At 39.5% G+C, this 15,362-nt stretch overlaps 1 protein-coding gene across 2 annotated transcripts in view; it reads left to right on the top strand.

Annotated features, from left to right (window-relative positions):
• Positions 1-12,862, top strand: part of scarb2a (scavenger receptor class B, member 2a) — a 16,094-nt gene extending 3,232 nt beyond the window's left edge. The window contains exons 2-13 of one of the 2 annotated variants that reach the window (XM_005753746.2): positions 1,649-1,806; positions 1,981-2,128; positions 2,379-2,573; positions 3,121-3,212; positions 4,005-4,124; positions 4,478-4,656; positions 6,135-6,253; positions 7,202-7,275; positions 7,405-7,456; positions 7,547-7,699; positions 8,750-8,797; positions 9,142-12,862. In XM_005753746.2, the coding sequence (XP_005753803.1) occupies positions 1,649-1,806; positions 1,981-2,128; positions 2,379-2,573; positions 3,121-3,212; positions 4,005-4,124; positions 4,478-4,656; positions 6,135-6,253; positions 7,202-7,275; positions 7,405-7,456; positions 7,547-7,699; positions 8,750-8,797; positions 9,142-9,273 (1,470 nt within the window). In that variant the 3' untranslated portion in view covers positions 9,274-12,862. The remainder of the gene's footprint in view (positions 1-1,648; positions 1,807-1,980; positions 2,129-2,378; positions 2,574-3,120; positions 3,213-4,004; positions 4,125-4,477; positions 4,657-6,134; positions 6,254-7,201; positions 7,276-7,404; positions 7,457-7,546; positions 7,700-8,749; positions 8,798-9,141) is intronic. The other variant, XM_005753747.2, reaches the window with a different exon arrangement.
• The last annotated feature ends 2,500 nt before the right edge of the window (positions 12,863-15,362 follow it).

The raw sequence follows: 15,362 nt of genomic DNA, 5'->3' as shown, positions 1-15,362 counted from the left end.
TTTTTTTTTTTTTTTTTTTTTTTCTATTTCAAGGTTTTTCTGAGAGATAAATTATGTTAATACAACTTTGATGAAGGACTTTCCGAAGACCTTTGTTCAAGGTTTGGCAAACACAGGGATCCATGCAGGCTGTCACACAGAAAAAGCCCGACGTTGACTCAAACCTGTTTCGAAAGTGAGACGCTTTCTTTTAAAAGGGAACAAATTGGGTCATTTTTGCTTGTTGTTTAGCGCGTGGACACATCTTATGATGGTAGCACTCTTTCTCACTTCATGCAGATTTATTCGAGCTCTTAATTAAGAAACAGGATCTTCAAAACTCAAGAGAGTCTCACTTCTTAAGTACCTCAAGTTCTGTTCTTCCACATACTGGATAGTCATCTGCCTGGGGTGTCAGGCTGAAAGTAATTATTCACAATTTCGGTCTCTGAATAATTTACATTGCACTATTTTTCACAGAATAAATACTAATCGGCAAAGAAACTAATTGCTGATTGTAGTCAGGTTTGAACAGAAGACAAAAAGGGTCAAATCTTTAATCTCATCAACACTAAATCTGCTAAATTTGTCTTTTTCACTTAGTTGTAGTTTGCTTTAATCTTATGTTCCCCTCTTTAATCAGTTGTCTAACTTGATCAAAGTAGATATTTTAGCTGACCCCTGTGATAATCTGATATGTGGTTTTCTTAAGCAGGAAAAGAGGAACTGATGTAACAAAGGTCGGAAAACAATAGCTTTAAGTAAAACAAGATGTTAACCCAAACAGGAAGTGCAGCCACACCTTAAGCTATAGTTTCACAACAGTAAGTGCCCGTGAGAAGCCATAGAGGACTATGTATAGGATCTCTAAAGAGCACCGCTCAGCCGACAAATCATTTGAGGAATGAAAGACACAGAGGGAAGAGGGTCGTTTCTCCACACTAAGTTTAGAAAACTGGCAGGAATGGGAGGGGAAAAAAGTGTTTGCTTGTTTTTTCTGGTCAACGAACGGTCAACATGCTTGAAGGTCTTTAATTTTTTTTTTACAGCTGGCAGTTCAAGTTAATTGTTACCGTTCCTCATGTTCAGCCATGTGGTGTCCAGGTTAATCTTACAGACGGTTTATGTACTAGAGACCTTCATTGTTGTTTAGGTTTTTCCCATAGGAGTTTAGCCAAAGAATCTGGGAAATGTCTGAAGCTGTTTTCAGCATTTTTGTGGTCATTTTGTTTTTCTGTATTTTGGCTACAAATCTTACCTGACATCCTGCATCCAGTATGATGGCTAACGCCACTAAGTGCAATGTTTTCTCATTCCAATATGCGAGTACCGTGGGCGGACTGAAAACCCACTGTCAAATACTTGCCTAGGCTTGCTGAAGTTGGAAGACTGTGCTCAGTTTTTGCTAAGGCTGGCTGTGCTGATGGTTTTTCAGCTGTGAAGGACTTTCCTCTGCTTCCCTCTGGGTTTTGAGGTGTTGGCCCGGCACCAGCTCCTTGCTGAAAGGTGCCGTGTGTTCTTTCAGATGGCCCTCTTTGAGACTAGGAAAAAGAAAGCACTCCTAATATCAAATGCAGCGCAGCAACATTCTCATCACTTCATGCTTTGGGAGATATTATTCCTGTTTTTCCTGTTTTTGAATGTTTTTTTTCTTTTCTTTTGTTGATAGGAAATTACTTTAACAGAGAAGAGCCAAGTGTTCGAGTCATGGAAGAATCCACCTCCACCTGTTTATATGGAGTATTACTTCTTCAACGTCACCAATCCAGAGGTGTTCATGGCAGGTGGGAAGGCATCTGTTAAACAGATCGGACCTTATACTTACAGGTTAGTTTGTGAAGAAATTTAAATGCGTCTGTAATATGTAATGTTGGAAAAGTGAAATATTTTAGCCATGTTTGCAAAAGCCCTGTTTAAGGAAACTCATCTGAAGTTATTTTGATGTGTGAAATCAAAACAAAAGAAACTTGGAATAACTGACAAATGTCCTGTCCACCCCAGGGAGTACAGGCCACGGGAAAATGTAACCTTCCTGGAAAATGGCACCAAGGTTTACGCCTTGAACCCAAAGACTTTTGTCTTTGTGCCTGAGAAGTCCGTCGGAGACCCACAGGTTGACATCGTCAGGACTGTCAACATCCCGTTTGTGGTGAGCGAATGGATTTCTATGACTAGAAGCAGAAAGGTCATATAGATTTTGGATGACATCCAAACGCATGTTCCCAAAATTTTCATTGTAGCATTTTCATTTTTTTGAACGGATAAACAGAAGGCAGCAGGCCAAGGAAGATGCAACTAATGACTCAGTGATCTTTTCCACTGTGTGTGATGGGAGCACTCTCACCTTTTGCCTCCAGCCTTCTGATGGTAGCATTGTTCTCTTTGTCCGTCTTCCTTAGGCAATAATGAACGAGCTGAACTCCTACTCCTTCTTCTTGCGAACTATTGTTTCCATGTACATAAACAGCCTGGGTATTGAACTGTTCATGACCCGCACTGTGCACGAGGTTCTGTGGGGCTTTAAAGACCCTCTTCTCACAAAAGTCCACTCCTTGAAGCCTGAAGTAGATGAATATTTTGGGCTAATGTGGAAGGTAAGCTCAGCTGCCATTTAAGTTTTACTCACTTTGTTGTTTCCAGAGATTTTTTTGTTTCTCTTGTTCTTAGGGGTTAGTCACACAAGAGGAAGTCTGTGGTAATGTCATGTAAGAAAATTCTGAATGCTCACATGCTGATGGATGACATTTTTATTTCCTGTTTATAGAGTATTGTTCGCATCTTAGCGACGCCACAACCACGTGATCCTGAGTGTAGCATTTAGAGTGACTTAAAGACAATTACTAATTTGTTAGTCTGTTTGTTAGTCTGTTTGTTTGTTTGTTTTTTAGTTTTTTTTGGTAACAGAAAATTTATGTATTTGGCCTTTTTGTGTTTGAACTGATTTCTGATCAGTTTGTTGTTCAAAATATTGATTTAAACTGAAGTTTAATCTTCACTTGGTTACTTGTGGTTGCGCTGACAAATACAAAAGCTGAATCACATTTTTTTGCTGATGTTCTTATAGCAGCAGAATATCTGTTTACCATCCCGCACAGTTTTCTATCACAGCAGCTGACAGCAGTTTTATTGTCTGTTCAACAGAAAAACGGCACCCATGAAGGAGAGTTTGTGTTCCACACCGGTGAGCAGAATTACTTGGATTATGGGAAGATCGACACGTGGAACGGCCTGAGGTAAAAACTCATACAGGCCACTTTCAATTGTCTTTATATAAACTCTTTTATTTTCATTGTTTCTTGAATGGTAGGAAACACTTTCTAGCCGGCAAATGGCTTCCTCTTCCTTCCACGCAGCTTAATAGCATTTACTACGTTATGCAATGTTCATCCGAAAGTCCAGAGGGGAAAGTCTTTGCTCCCTGGCTTTAGGGGGAGAGGGGTTGCAAAATGGATATTTGGACATGTACATCAACCTTGCACTTTGAATGTGTGTTTAGAGTACTGTGTGTGCTGAAAAAAGTACTCACTTTGATGAAGCAATACCGAAATACTCGGTTTCTGACACAAAAACGGTCAAACTATACTGAAATTCCTTTTTCGTACAAAATGGCTGCTGTTGTAGTGACTCTGTAGCACAGTGGCGGTATGGGTGTAATCGCAGTCAGCAGTTAGATTTTTCAGCTCGAGAGACCTTGATAATTCCCTGCTTTCTATTCACTTGTCGTATAATACCGGAAATGTGAGTAAGGCCAAAAACATAATGTCTCTCAGCTGTGAGAGATGTGAAATATTTATGGGTTTCCCCTGTTTATTTCAGCTTTCAGGAAGATTGTATTGTTGTAGAAGGTGAAGGCTGAGAACGAGTTGCAAAATAATTCTGAGGAAGAATTGGGGGGTGGGGTGGGGGGTTAAATGAGTATAATTTCTTTTAATATTTGCTTTTTTGTGGAATTGCAAACTAGAGCAGTACTAATACTTGTTTATTTTTTTTGTACAAATTAATATCTGGTTCTTCTTGATCAACAGGGAAATGTCGTGGTGGTCATCCAATCAGAGCAACATGATTAACGGCACCGATGGCGCAGTTTTCCACCCGCTGATAAACAGGAACGAGTTGCTCTACATCTTCGCTGCTGATCTCTGCAGGTGTGCATCCTTATGTGGCTTTAAATTTGTTTACAGGCAAAGCACCCGGTGGGGTGAGGACAAGAACTTCAACCGAGGTTAATGAAAGGAAATGCCAACTGAGTCGCACAGTGTGTGCTTACAAACACACTGATAAGGGCAACTTCTGAGAAGGCATCCAGTAGAAACTGAGTTGGAAAGAGTTAGGCCCAGACATGCCAAGATTGAACAGGAAATGAGTGTTGTCATTCTTTATTCTGTTTAGAAGATTTCTAAATATAAAGAGAACTATTTCCTTCTTGAATGGCACTTGAGGTCTTTATTAAACCCATCCTGAAGTCCTTAAGTGATGAGTGCTTTCTTTCTCTCCTCAGGTCTATTCATTTAGCCTATGTGGAAGACGTGGAGGTGAAAGGGATTCAAGCGTACCGCTTTGCACCCCCTAATGACGTCCTCATGAGCCCCAAAAACAACCCCGCCAACGCGGGCTTCTGTGTGCCAGCTGGTGACTGTCTCGGCACCGGGGTGCTTAAAGTCAGCGTTTGTCGAGAAGGTAGGAGCACCGAGCCATCCCACCATCAGCCTCTCCCTTGCCACAATTACCCAATTCCCCCACACACTGGCCCCATGACACATTTTTGTTTTTCTCCTCATTTCCCCCACCCCTCAAAAAGGTCTTTCCACTCAGCAACCCTGTGCCCTGGCTGCTATCTGACATTCCCACTGTTTGAGCAGGCCAGATTTTACTCAGTGGTTCAATAATTAACTGTGCCGACTGAGATTGCAGTCGGCACAGTTAAAATATTGAACTATTTTATGGTGGTTATTAAGGGAAGTACAGTTGTTCTGATAACATGATCTTAACTGGGCTTTAAGGAAAGATGCTATACCGTAACCTCTAAACTTTCCTGTTTGTTCATTTGATTAATTACTTTTATAGTTTTATTACATTTGAGTGAAAAAATCCACACTGTAAGAGTCTTAAATAGGAAATGTTTTATGGTTTTATATTAGGCTGCTGCTGATTAAACTCAGCTGTAATCGAACACAATTGGCTGTTGGCATCACTTCCTGCAATTCAAATGTAAAGGAAACTCTGTTGTGGTGTGACATTTCAGCAAATCAACATCAAGGCCTGCTGTGATATGCAAAGTGGTGTCATCCTGAAACTGTCTGAGTGCTGTAACCACAAGAAAAAAACATTATTCACTGTAGCAGTGATGTGACAGTTACAACCTGCACCCACCTTTTTTTTTTTCTTTCTTTTTTTTTTTTTTTTTTTTTAGAAACAGCAGCTTTCAAAGGTTGAATTAATATAATTAAAGGAAATTTGTTTAGGCTACAATCAAATGAGATTAAATTCTCAAATCAAATCTTTAGCACAGACTGTCCACGCTGCAAGTGTTCAAGATTTGTGCATGCAGACATCACCGACCCATCTCCATAATTGGAGACTCGGCTTTCCAACGTGACTTTTCTTCCAGCATTTCTTGTACCGACACTTTGTCTGCCAGAGGGTCCAGACTAAGATGAAAAGATGAGGATGTTGCATTTCAAACCACATCTAAATGTTTTTTTTGATCTGATGTGGAGAAATATTTAGTGCTCAACACTTTCTAAAATCTAAATATGTTTTAAAGAAAAAAGGGGGAAAAAAAATCAGTTTCATTTTGACTAAATGAAAACGACTATTTATACTTTACTCCTATGACAGAGCATCTTCGTGTTTCTGTTTTGCTAATGCGTCATTTTAAGGAGTAACGTCTTCTTTGCTAAAGGACTGATCACATTAGTTTTCTTGTTTTTAAAGAAAAGCAGCGTTCTCAGCTAATCATTACCAACGCTCAATAAAACCTAAAACACACATTCATTAGCTATCATTTCTATTATATCGTTTACAGTCACGAGTGCATGTTTCCGTCACACAAAGCACTGGCTGTTATCTTAAGTTACTACTTTTATCGTTTTTTCCTTGACCCTTGATGTTTTAATCTATAGATAGAAATATGACTCTGATTTGTTTCCCTCAAGGCGCTCCCATCGTGGTGTCCTTCCCACACTTTTATCAGGCTGACCCCGCTTACATCAACGCCATTGATGGCCTTAACCCCAACAAGGAGGAGCACGAGACGTATCTTGATCTGCAGCCGGTATGTTGAACACTCAGTGCTGTTATCATGACTAATGGGTGTGTAATGGACTTCGATCTGTCCTTCCAAATTAGAGTGGTTGCTTTATGATTTTTTTTTTTTTTTTTTTTAATTTTTTTTTTTGAGGGGAGGGTTAATCGCTCTATTTGTTTTTGTTCGGACTTCATTTTATTTTGTGTTCGGCTCATTATAAGTAATTTTACTGATCAGTGCTCAACACGCATGCAACATTATTTTTTGTTTTTCACTCCTATAAAAAAAACAAAAAACGTTCAGCTATATTATTATTATTATTATTATTATTATTATTATTATTATTATTATAGTTTGAATTGTTATTGCTATTGTACTGATCATCCCTACCACATAAACAGGGCATCACTTTAACATTGAGTGAGTTAAATTAAGTCTTTTACTTGAGGTTTTTTTTTTTATCTTTATATTTTCATGCACAAGTCACTTTTCAAATTGCACGTGATGTTAAAATAACAGATTTTGCTTTTTTTTTGTGATCTACTTTTGCATCAGAATGGTCCCACCACCCTCCTTGTTTCTGCTGAGAAATGCTCAGAGCACATACTTGCGGTAGCATTGTGACTTGGTGGCTAAGAGTTTCACTTCCTGGTTAAATAAAGATTCAAATAATACACAAAGATGGAAAGACGACAGCGATCGCATTCTTCTGACGATGGGGGGAGAAGAATATCTATGTGATATCATGCGTACAGTAATCCAAACAAGGAAAAGAAAGTTTTCAAACAATAGCTAAAGTATCTCATAGTTTGGGAATTATAAACACATATTTCTCTGATACTGTCTAACTTGGCCTCTAAATTCTGTTGTTTAGTTTTGCGGGGGTTTTCATGCTTGTTGCTGCAGTTTTTCTTAAAAGAAAAAGAGAAAATTAAACTTGTTCCCCAATTTTTGTCTTTGCTCTCCTCTTCGTAGACGGCAGGAGTTCCCATTCGTGCCTGTAAGAGAGCTCAGCTCAACATCATTCTGAAGAGAGTCCAAGGCTTTCCGTAAGTCAGGCTTTGTTGAACTCTGATCCACTGTTTACTGTTGCCACATACACTGTGACACCATTTCAGCCACATGTTGAGCCAGATGTCTCCCCCTGACCTCGCCGTGCTTGTCTTTCTGCCCCGCAGCAAAACGAAGAACATCACCGAGACCATTTTCCCCATCATGTTCGTCAATGAGGTGAGGATCTAATCTTTTAGCACAGCTTAACGTGTTTGACTAACCGCGAGTGAACTGCTTAGTCAGTACTGTCATCTTTCACAACTCTAGACGGCGACTATTGACGATGAGTCAGCAGCCCAGATGAGGTCACTGCTCCTCATCGTGACTCTTGTGTCCAACTTCCCCGTCCTCATCGTGGGCTTGGGCATCATCCTGCTGCTCGTGTTTCTCGTCTTGTTCTGCCGAAACCGCCAGAAGAAGGTAGGGACTGCCACATTCTGCCGTGAACTAATCTGCAGTAATGATAGAGTTACTCTGTTTTGAGGTGTGTTTGCTGCCCACTGACATTATCTCACAGTATAACTAAGTCTGGTAGTTAGACGTTAGTCATAAGTTGCAGTAAACACTAGTCTTAAAGGGTTTGATCATTTGGTTCTTGCATGGACAACAACTTCCTCTACCATTGACCCTGAGGAGCTGCAAGTTTAACCCACAGCTGCGTGCATGTTAACTAACACATTGCATGATATCTGTGCAGCAAAGTCAGCATGAGCAGTTTTCCACAATACGAATGGATCACGTGATGCGGGTTGGGATTTTTTTTTTTTTTTTTTTTCCTTGTTGAACGTTCCCTAACAGCTGATGCATGTTTGAATTCAGGAAGCAAAAGTTGTCCAACATTTCCTTTCAGTCAGACCAGACATGAATGTAGCGTAGTAGCTCCAGTTCATTGAACGATAGTAGCCTAGAGATGATGTACAACACATGTTCCCCCTGTTATCTCTAACAGTGCAGGACTGCTAGTTTGAAGCCCCAGCTCTCAGATTATTACAGTTTGCTATTCTGTGTGCAGAAGGAGGCCTGCTACATGTTACAGGAATAGCTTGAAGAACTATTTGCTTCTGTTGCTAATCTCTTAAATGAGATTGATACCACTGTGTGCGTCTCTGCGTGGCCACATATGAAACTTAATCGTGAGGACAGCTTGCCTAGCTTAGCAGAAAAAAATAGAAGCAGAAATTTACCTGCAGGCACCTTCTTCTCTGGCTTTTGATTACACAATATAAATGATCTGAGAGATTTGGAGATGGAGCCAGGCCAGCTGTGCACCCCTGTGCTAAGCCGAGCACTGTCTCATCTACAAAAGCAAATATTTCCAAGAGCTGTTCCTGAACATGCGCATGTGCATCCAAGTTTATATGTCGGCACAAAGAGGATGTTGATGCTTAATTGCAATGTGAAGAAATGTTGTATTAACCATGTTCTAATTTTAATTTTCTGTAACCCCCCTTTTTTCCTTTTCTGTTTTAGAATGAAGTAAAACGTATTGATTTTGCTGAAGCTTTTCATTCTTTTGCTGTAAGTCTTCAGTTTTGCCTTGTTTTCTGTTCTCCTTTTTAATTTGTTATCCACCATCTCTCATTGTTATCATTTTAATTATCATTATGGGACATTTTCTCACCTCACAGTAGTTGTCATTGTCCTTATTATTATTATTATTATTATTATTATTATTATTATTATTATTCCTAATTTAAGTTAATGTTTCTGTGGTGGCTTTGTTTTTGTACTACTGGTGCACATTTGCATTGTAGTGTAAACATTTCAGAGCATTTATTCATATCTTTAATGTTAATGAGCAGACTTTTTGCCACTTCTGTTGTTTGTACTGACGACGTCTATCCTCAATTCTCCACGCGCAGACGGCGAAAGATGACACGGCCTACACTCCGGTCAGCGACAAAACAGACGAATCGTCAGAGACGCCGGCCAGCCAGCCAATGAAGAACGGTTCCTACATTGCCATGTCTCCAGTGGAGGCACAGAAGTGTTGATCGAGGATCCCCTCAGGAAGGGGGCTGAGGAAGCAGAACGAGGGTTTCACGTTATAACGGGCGGGCGGGGGGTTGCATAAACAGTGGGCTCATTTTCACTTCACTTTGGGGGTTGGGGAAAGCAGTTGGACACAAACCCCAGTAATTGTTTAGTCAACAAAGACATTGCTCTTCTCACTGAGCCTTCTTAAGACTGTCTGTCCTCCTCCACTCTACCTGCTGAGCATGGCCCTCTATGCCTGCTGCAGCACAACCAACAACCCTGCACTCTAATCCTCATTTCTGTCCTGGTTGGCCCTAAAAGATAAAGGGACTGGCCGGGTGGGCTCAGCCAGGACGCGGCTTTCTTTATTTCCTGTAATTCTTCTGAGGGAACATGGTAGCATACATAGGTGTCACTCTAGCACTCTGATGCATGACCTTCTGAGCAAAAATTTAACGGTTAACAAGACACGCAGAGCATTTTGCATACACGCGAACAACAGTGGGGGTGTTGCTACTGTCGCATTCCTTCTCTATCCTGTCAGTCAGTGTTGTCCGAGGAGAAAACTTTAAGATAACAGATTAGAAAATCCCTGCAGAGTAAAGTCTGAGCTCAGAAGACTTGGCGGTTTTCCTAGCCTGGTATTTTCTTTTATACGTGGAACAGACTGAGCCAAACCATTTGCCTTTTTCCCTAAGATAATGGAATAGTACAGAGACACACGAACACACACACACACAGGACTTCTAGTATCAGTCAGTGAACGTGTGTGTGGACCTTATCTTACACTTCAGTGTCCTGTTTTCATGGACAACGTGCAAATATTTTTTTTTCCCCTAACATAAGCGTGATAAAGTGAAACACCAGAAACGTTTTTTTTGTAATTGCTTCCTCCTTGACTCATTTTTATTTGTCTTTCCCAGAAGAAAAAACACTGGTTTAAAAATGGAATTATTCAGACGTCAGCTATATCCGAGTCCTCGGTTGAGACCTTCACTCGTTAGCTGTAAAACCGATAGGACAAATGGCACTGAGCATCACTGAACACTTCAAAACAAAAAGGAAGAAAAAATGAACACCCACAGAACTTACGAGGGAGTCTTGAACCAGTTTTCTGCCTTACAATGGTTCAGCGTGTTCTTTATTTTCGTGCATCGTTCAAATAAGCTGGAAAAATCTTGTACATATGTAAAGGGGAACTGATGAAATACCTCTGACCAAATCCAGCAAGCAGTCCTTCTCGGTGTGCTGAAAGACACTAATCTTGCTCTGGTGTTCGCGCTCCTGCACGTCTACACTGTTACATATTAGAGAAAGCACAATTTGGATTGCTAAAACCAGTCCTCACACAAGCCTACCGTTTTTGGGGGGTTTTTTGGGAGGGGGAGGGTTGTATTTTTTTTTCCCCTTTGGTCCTGTTATGTAAATGTATTTACAGCTGATCTGTCAAAGACACTGTCGTGTGCCGTGACCACTCGCTGTTCATTCAGTTTGCCAAGGAGCTATAGACACGGAAGGCAAACTCGGCACGCAGCGCTCGAATCACTGTCTGTCTTACATTTCACGTTTCACGTCAGGCACGCCTTCCAGCCCACAGGCGATGGAAGCCAGTGGGGAAGTGAATTTAAGGCCATAATACTGTCTGCGTGGAAAAGTTCCCTGCACTTTGCCTGGAAATTGTGCCCTGTATATTTTCACTTCTTGTCTTTTTGTTTGTGTTTTTTGTCATGTTTTGTCCTGACAATGCAAAGTGGTCCATATGTTAAGAACATTTCAACAGTTTGTCCTGGCTAGTATTGTTTTTGATGGATGTTGTTGTAAATGGACAGCGGACATCCATGCCTCTGTGTTACTTGTGTTCAGCACAAGGAGTGTCTTCTTTTTTGATATACTTTTGTATTTGTTATTGCTGCTAAAAATGCCATAACCTATGAACATGTATCTGTATGTGGGGTCCACATGTGCTCACATGAAATTTCGGGTTGAACCACAGGGGCTTTTTTTTTATTTTTTTTTTTAAACCAACCCTCTGACACCTGAGCACAGTTTGCTGCCATTTATTGGAATTAGAGCAGTTACAGTTATGAGTACAGATATTTTGTAACCTCTCTTTCATCTGTTGGCAGGTGATATGACCATATCACATGTATCTTTGAGGGTTTTATTAGCAAACAGTTGCCTGGAGGTTCTCAAACGGGCCGAGCCACTTCATTGTCATCTGGAAGGGGGCTGGAGTCGGAGTTTGGGTTTAATAACGCTGTGGTCGAGAGTCCTTTAATGCAAGTTTGGAAAAGACACACATTTGCTTTCTGGTGAACATTTAAATGCCACTCTGTCCTTTCAGACTATGGCCTGCTGCCAGTTAGCATAACTTAGCTTGAAGCTAGGAAACAGAAAAAAGCTTGTCTTGCTTTTCCAGCAGTAACAAAACCAATTCAGCATTTCTAAGACGGTGATCCATTTTGGTCATTATTTAGATAACACAGACTGAATATCTACTCTAAGAGCACTTAAGCCCTCAGTTGGTGCTTTCTGCGCTGTCCAATGAAGAAAAGCCACATTAGTTATAATCCATGCTTGTTGGTATTTAGTTGTGTAATCTTTCTTGGTCATGCTTTCTGAGGAGCTGTAGCCTTCTAAGTCTCCAGAAAAGTTGTCCAAGGTAACCACTTACAATGCTGATGGGCTGATTTAGTATATAAAACACCTGTATCCAGCTTTAATTTGTGGTATCCAAGATTTACCTTGCAAAAGTAATTAAAAAAATTAAAATAATTCGGCAAATGTCAGGATCCTTCGCATGCCAGCTTTTTCCCTTTATTTTCAGTTTCGGCACAGTCAGACTAACCATCTTTCTCGCTATAGACTCAATGGACAGATAGTGGTATCAGTTCACAAAAGCAAATATTTCCAACAGTGTTGAAGTCTCATTCTGAAGTGAAATCAATTCACTCAAGGCCTTTAAGAAAAAAAAAAAGTCCACACGCATGCGACCTCCACCCTGTGCAAACTCGCGGTTCATCGTTGTTCAGCTTTTTAAAAATGCATCGACTTGAACCTGAAAGACCTTAATCCAGAGGATCGCGTTTGTGTGTTTGACCCATCACTCTCATTCCACTGTACTATACTGACCTTTGAGTCCGGTCCTTTAAGCCCATTGGCTCATTCCAACTTGACCAAAGATAACCCCTATAGCTCTGCCCCGGCACTGTGTTTACTCTCCGCGATAATGTTACAAAACCTACTTTCTTTTTTTTTTCTCTCCCCTCCTTCCTTAAACTTGTGCCACAACTTTTGTGAAAGTATCTGAGCATTGTTGCAGGAGCTTGAATGAGTGTATGTGCCTTTTACATCAAGGCGAGAGTAAAGAGAGGGGGGGGGGGGGAAAGGAAATTTTTCATGTTTAATGGTATTAGTTTTATTTTCACCCAGTGCGATACAAACAAAAGTGATCAATGCTCTTTGTGGGCAGAGAAAAAAAAATCTCAGTATTATAAGACAAAGCAATACAAAGCTGTGTAAAATAAACTGGATGTTTGCAAGTGGCCACAGAATATTTCAATATTTATGTTGTTTTCCTTTTCTTTTTTTTATTAGTATTGTAATATAGTAATTCATTTTGTATTTAGCCTTTTTTTTTTCCTTCCCTACACTGAAAAACACTTAGGTATAAAAGATGGCCCAGTATGCCATACTGGGAACAAAGAGTGTAACGATGTTGGGCGTGGTTTAAGTTTTGGGTGTTTGTGTTTGATGAGTATGAGAACTTGTGCTTGTGAAATAATGAATTATTTCTGTCAAACTGGAGTGATTTTTACTGGAAGGCTGATTATCTTGACCTAGTAAAGCGGCGATATTGTGTAACATATCTAGATGAATGAAGCCCTCCTTCAGGGATGAGCACTAGTGCCATACCATCCTTTTTGTTGTTACAGTTTTTTGTTTTTGTTTTTTCCCCATTTCAATATCCTGAAGTCACTAACAGACATTTCCTTTATAGATATACTAATTTGTTTTGCTGCTGAAAATGACAATCTCCCTTGTCATGTTAGGTGCAAAATGATTTCAAAGTAATATTCATTTTTAGTTTTTGATAATTTACACTGCACAGATGTTTCTACAGTGCTTTTGTAAACATTTCTAGTGTATTTCCAAAAAAAATAAAAGTGTAAAGTTTACACTGTCTTATGTCTTTTGTTTAAACTTCTGCCTTGAATAAGATGAAGCAGTATAGCTATGAGGCTCATCTTTGTGTTGATGCAGTTTGGATTTGGCTCAAATATTCAGATTTAAAATTAAGCCTAAATATTGAATTTCTCAAATTTATTGATCAGAATTTAAGACTGAGAACAAAACCTGAATATTGGTTAATTTAATAGTGACAAAAACTCTTTGCTGCTTCTCAGAATCAAAGATTGCACTCATGTACATGCCACTTGTGCTTATTAGCAAAAACATAGTTGTGAACTACTCCTGCAAGCCAGGATGGATCTGTGTTTTTGATTTTAGCGGCAAATTTGAGGCCTCCTGTCTGACAGCTAAAGCCTGGCTGAAACTAGGTTAGGCAACAGGACAATGATCCCAAGCACATCAGCAAATCTATAACAGGATGGCTTAAAAAGAAAATCAAAGTGTTGCAACGGTCCAGTCAAAGTCCGGACTTCAACCTGATTGAAATGCTGGATTTTTAGCAGAGCTGTGCATAAATGAATGCTCAAACTTCAATGAACTGAAGCAACGCTGTAAAGAAGAGCAGGTCGAAACTCGACCATAATGTTGTGAGAGACAGTCATGCAAAAACATTTAAAGTTATTGCAGATTAAAATAATAAGGACCAGGGTTTTGTTTTTTGTTTTTTTTTTCCCCCTTATATCCTAATACAGAAAATATTGAACTGAACTTCAAACTGAAGTTACGAGTTAGCCCTCAATCATTGTTTTAAAAAGGAATTTCCACATTTCCCTACCTCTAGAACAAGTTTAGTGTTGCGCGTCTGAATAAACCAGGTTAAAGTCTTAAGATGTCTCCTTATTAATATTTAAGTAGTGGCCTAAAGTTGGAGTTTCATGTTGTTTTACTGTGATAATAGACAAAAACAAAAAAACTGTAATAACTTATGACTTAACTAGTCAGTTGTTCTTTTTTCACAAGCAAATGGTTTTATTTAAATAACAAATAAGCCAGTAAGCACTTTATGCTCTCAGTAACTACTTTTAAGCTAAAACACACACAGAGACATGTTTTTGTGGGTTGTTTATCAATTGGAATTTCGAACTTTTTCTATTCATAAAGCTTATAGTTGGGGCTGGATCAGGTGACCCTGAATCCTTTACCAGTACTGTCTTACTTGTAAACACACACACAAACACACACACAACACAGAGTGCTGCAAAAATAATAGCATATACCAATAATCTTTAATATCAACAGCAGCCTTCCAGCTTTTAATCAGCACCATGGACAACGACTGCAGTCAAAATTCGGAGAAAAGAACACATTCATCATAACCTCACACCATCTTCTTCAACTAGGCGACCACAAGCTTGAAACAAATGTAGCCTTGCTAAATAAAGACAACTGTAATATCTATAAGCATGGATCAAAAGCAAGAAGTCAATTAAACGTCCTCACAGACTGACATTTACAACCATTTCCAGAGGACCAGCTTCCTCACATAACACACATATGCTAGAATATGAGTAAAGATTTTGAACATATAGGTGGTAACAATGTTTCAATTCTTTACAAAAAGTTAAATACAATGAACAATTATTGACAACACCTTTCCCCCCTAAAACTAGCTAATGTGTTCCCAAAACATTTTCTTTTAAAAATGTACCTGCAAATAATGCTTTTTAAATTATTGCTAATGTTTGGTCTGAATCACCATTAAATTCCAAATAATTACATGCCCTGGAGAGTCCACAAAAGCATGCAAAAATCATAAATGTGTTGACCTAAAAGGAAGAAAAGGGAAGATTAATTTCAGTTTAACTGGACCTGTGTTTTTTTCCAAACAAAACTTGATCATAAACTGCAGCAATAAACTAAATCCCAGCTGCAAAAACGATCACACAACCTGTTTCCTCTTAAAATGATGTTTTAA

The sequence above is a fragment of the Pundamilia nyererei genome, unplaced genomic scaffold, assembly GCF_000239375.1.
Source record: "Pundamilia nyererei isolate P.nyererei 1_Seehausen unplaced genomic scaffold, PunNye1.0 scaffold00460, whole genome shotgun sequence".
Classification (NCBI taxonomy): Eukaryota; Metazoa; Chordata; class Actinopteri; order Cichliformes; family Cichlidae; genus Pundamilia; species Pundamilia nyererei.
Note: the sequence above shows the minus strand (reverse complement) of the source record. Positions and strands in the feature narration are given on the sequence as shown.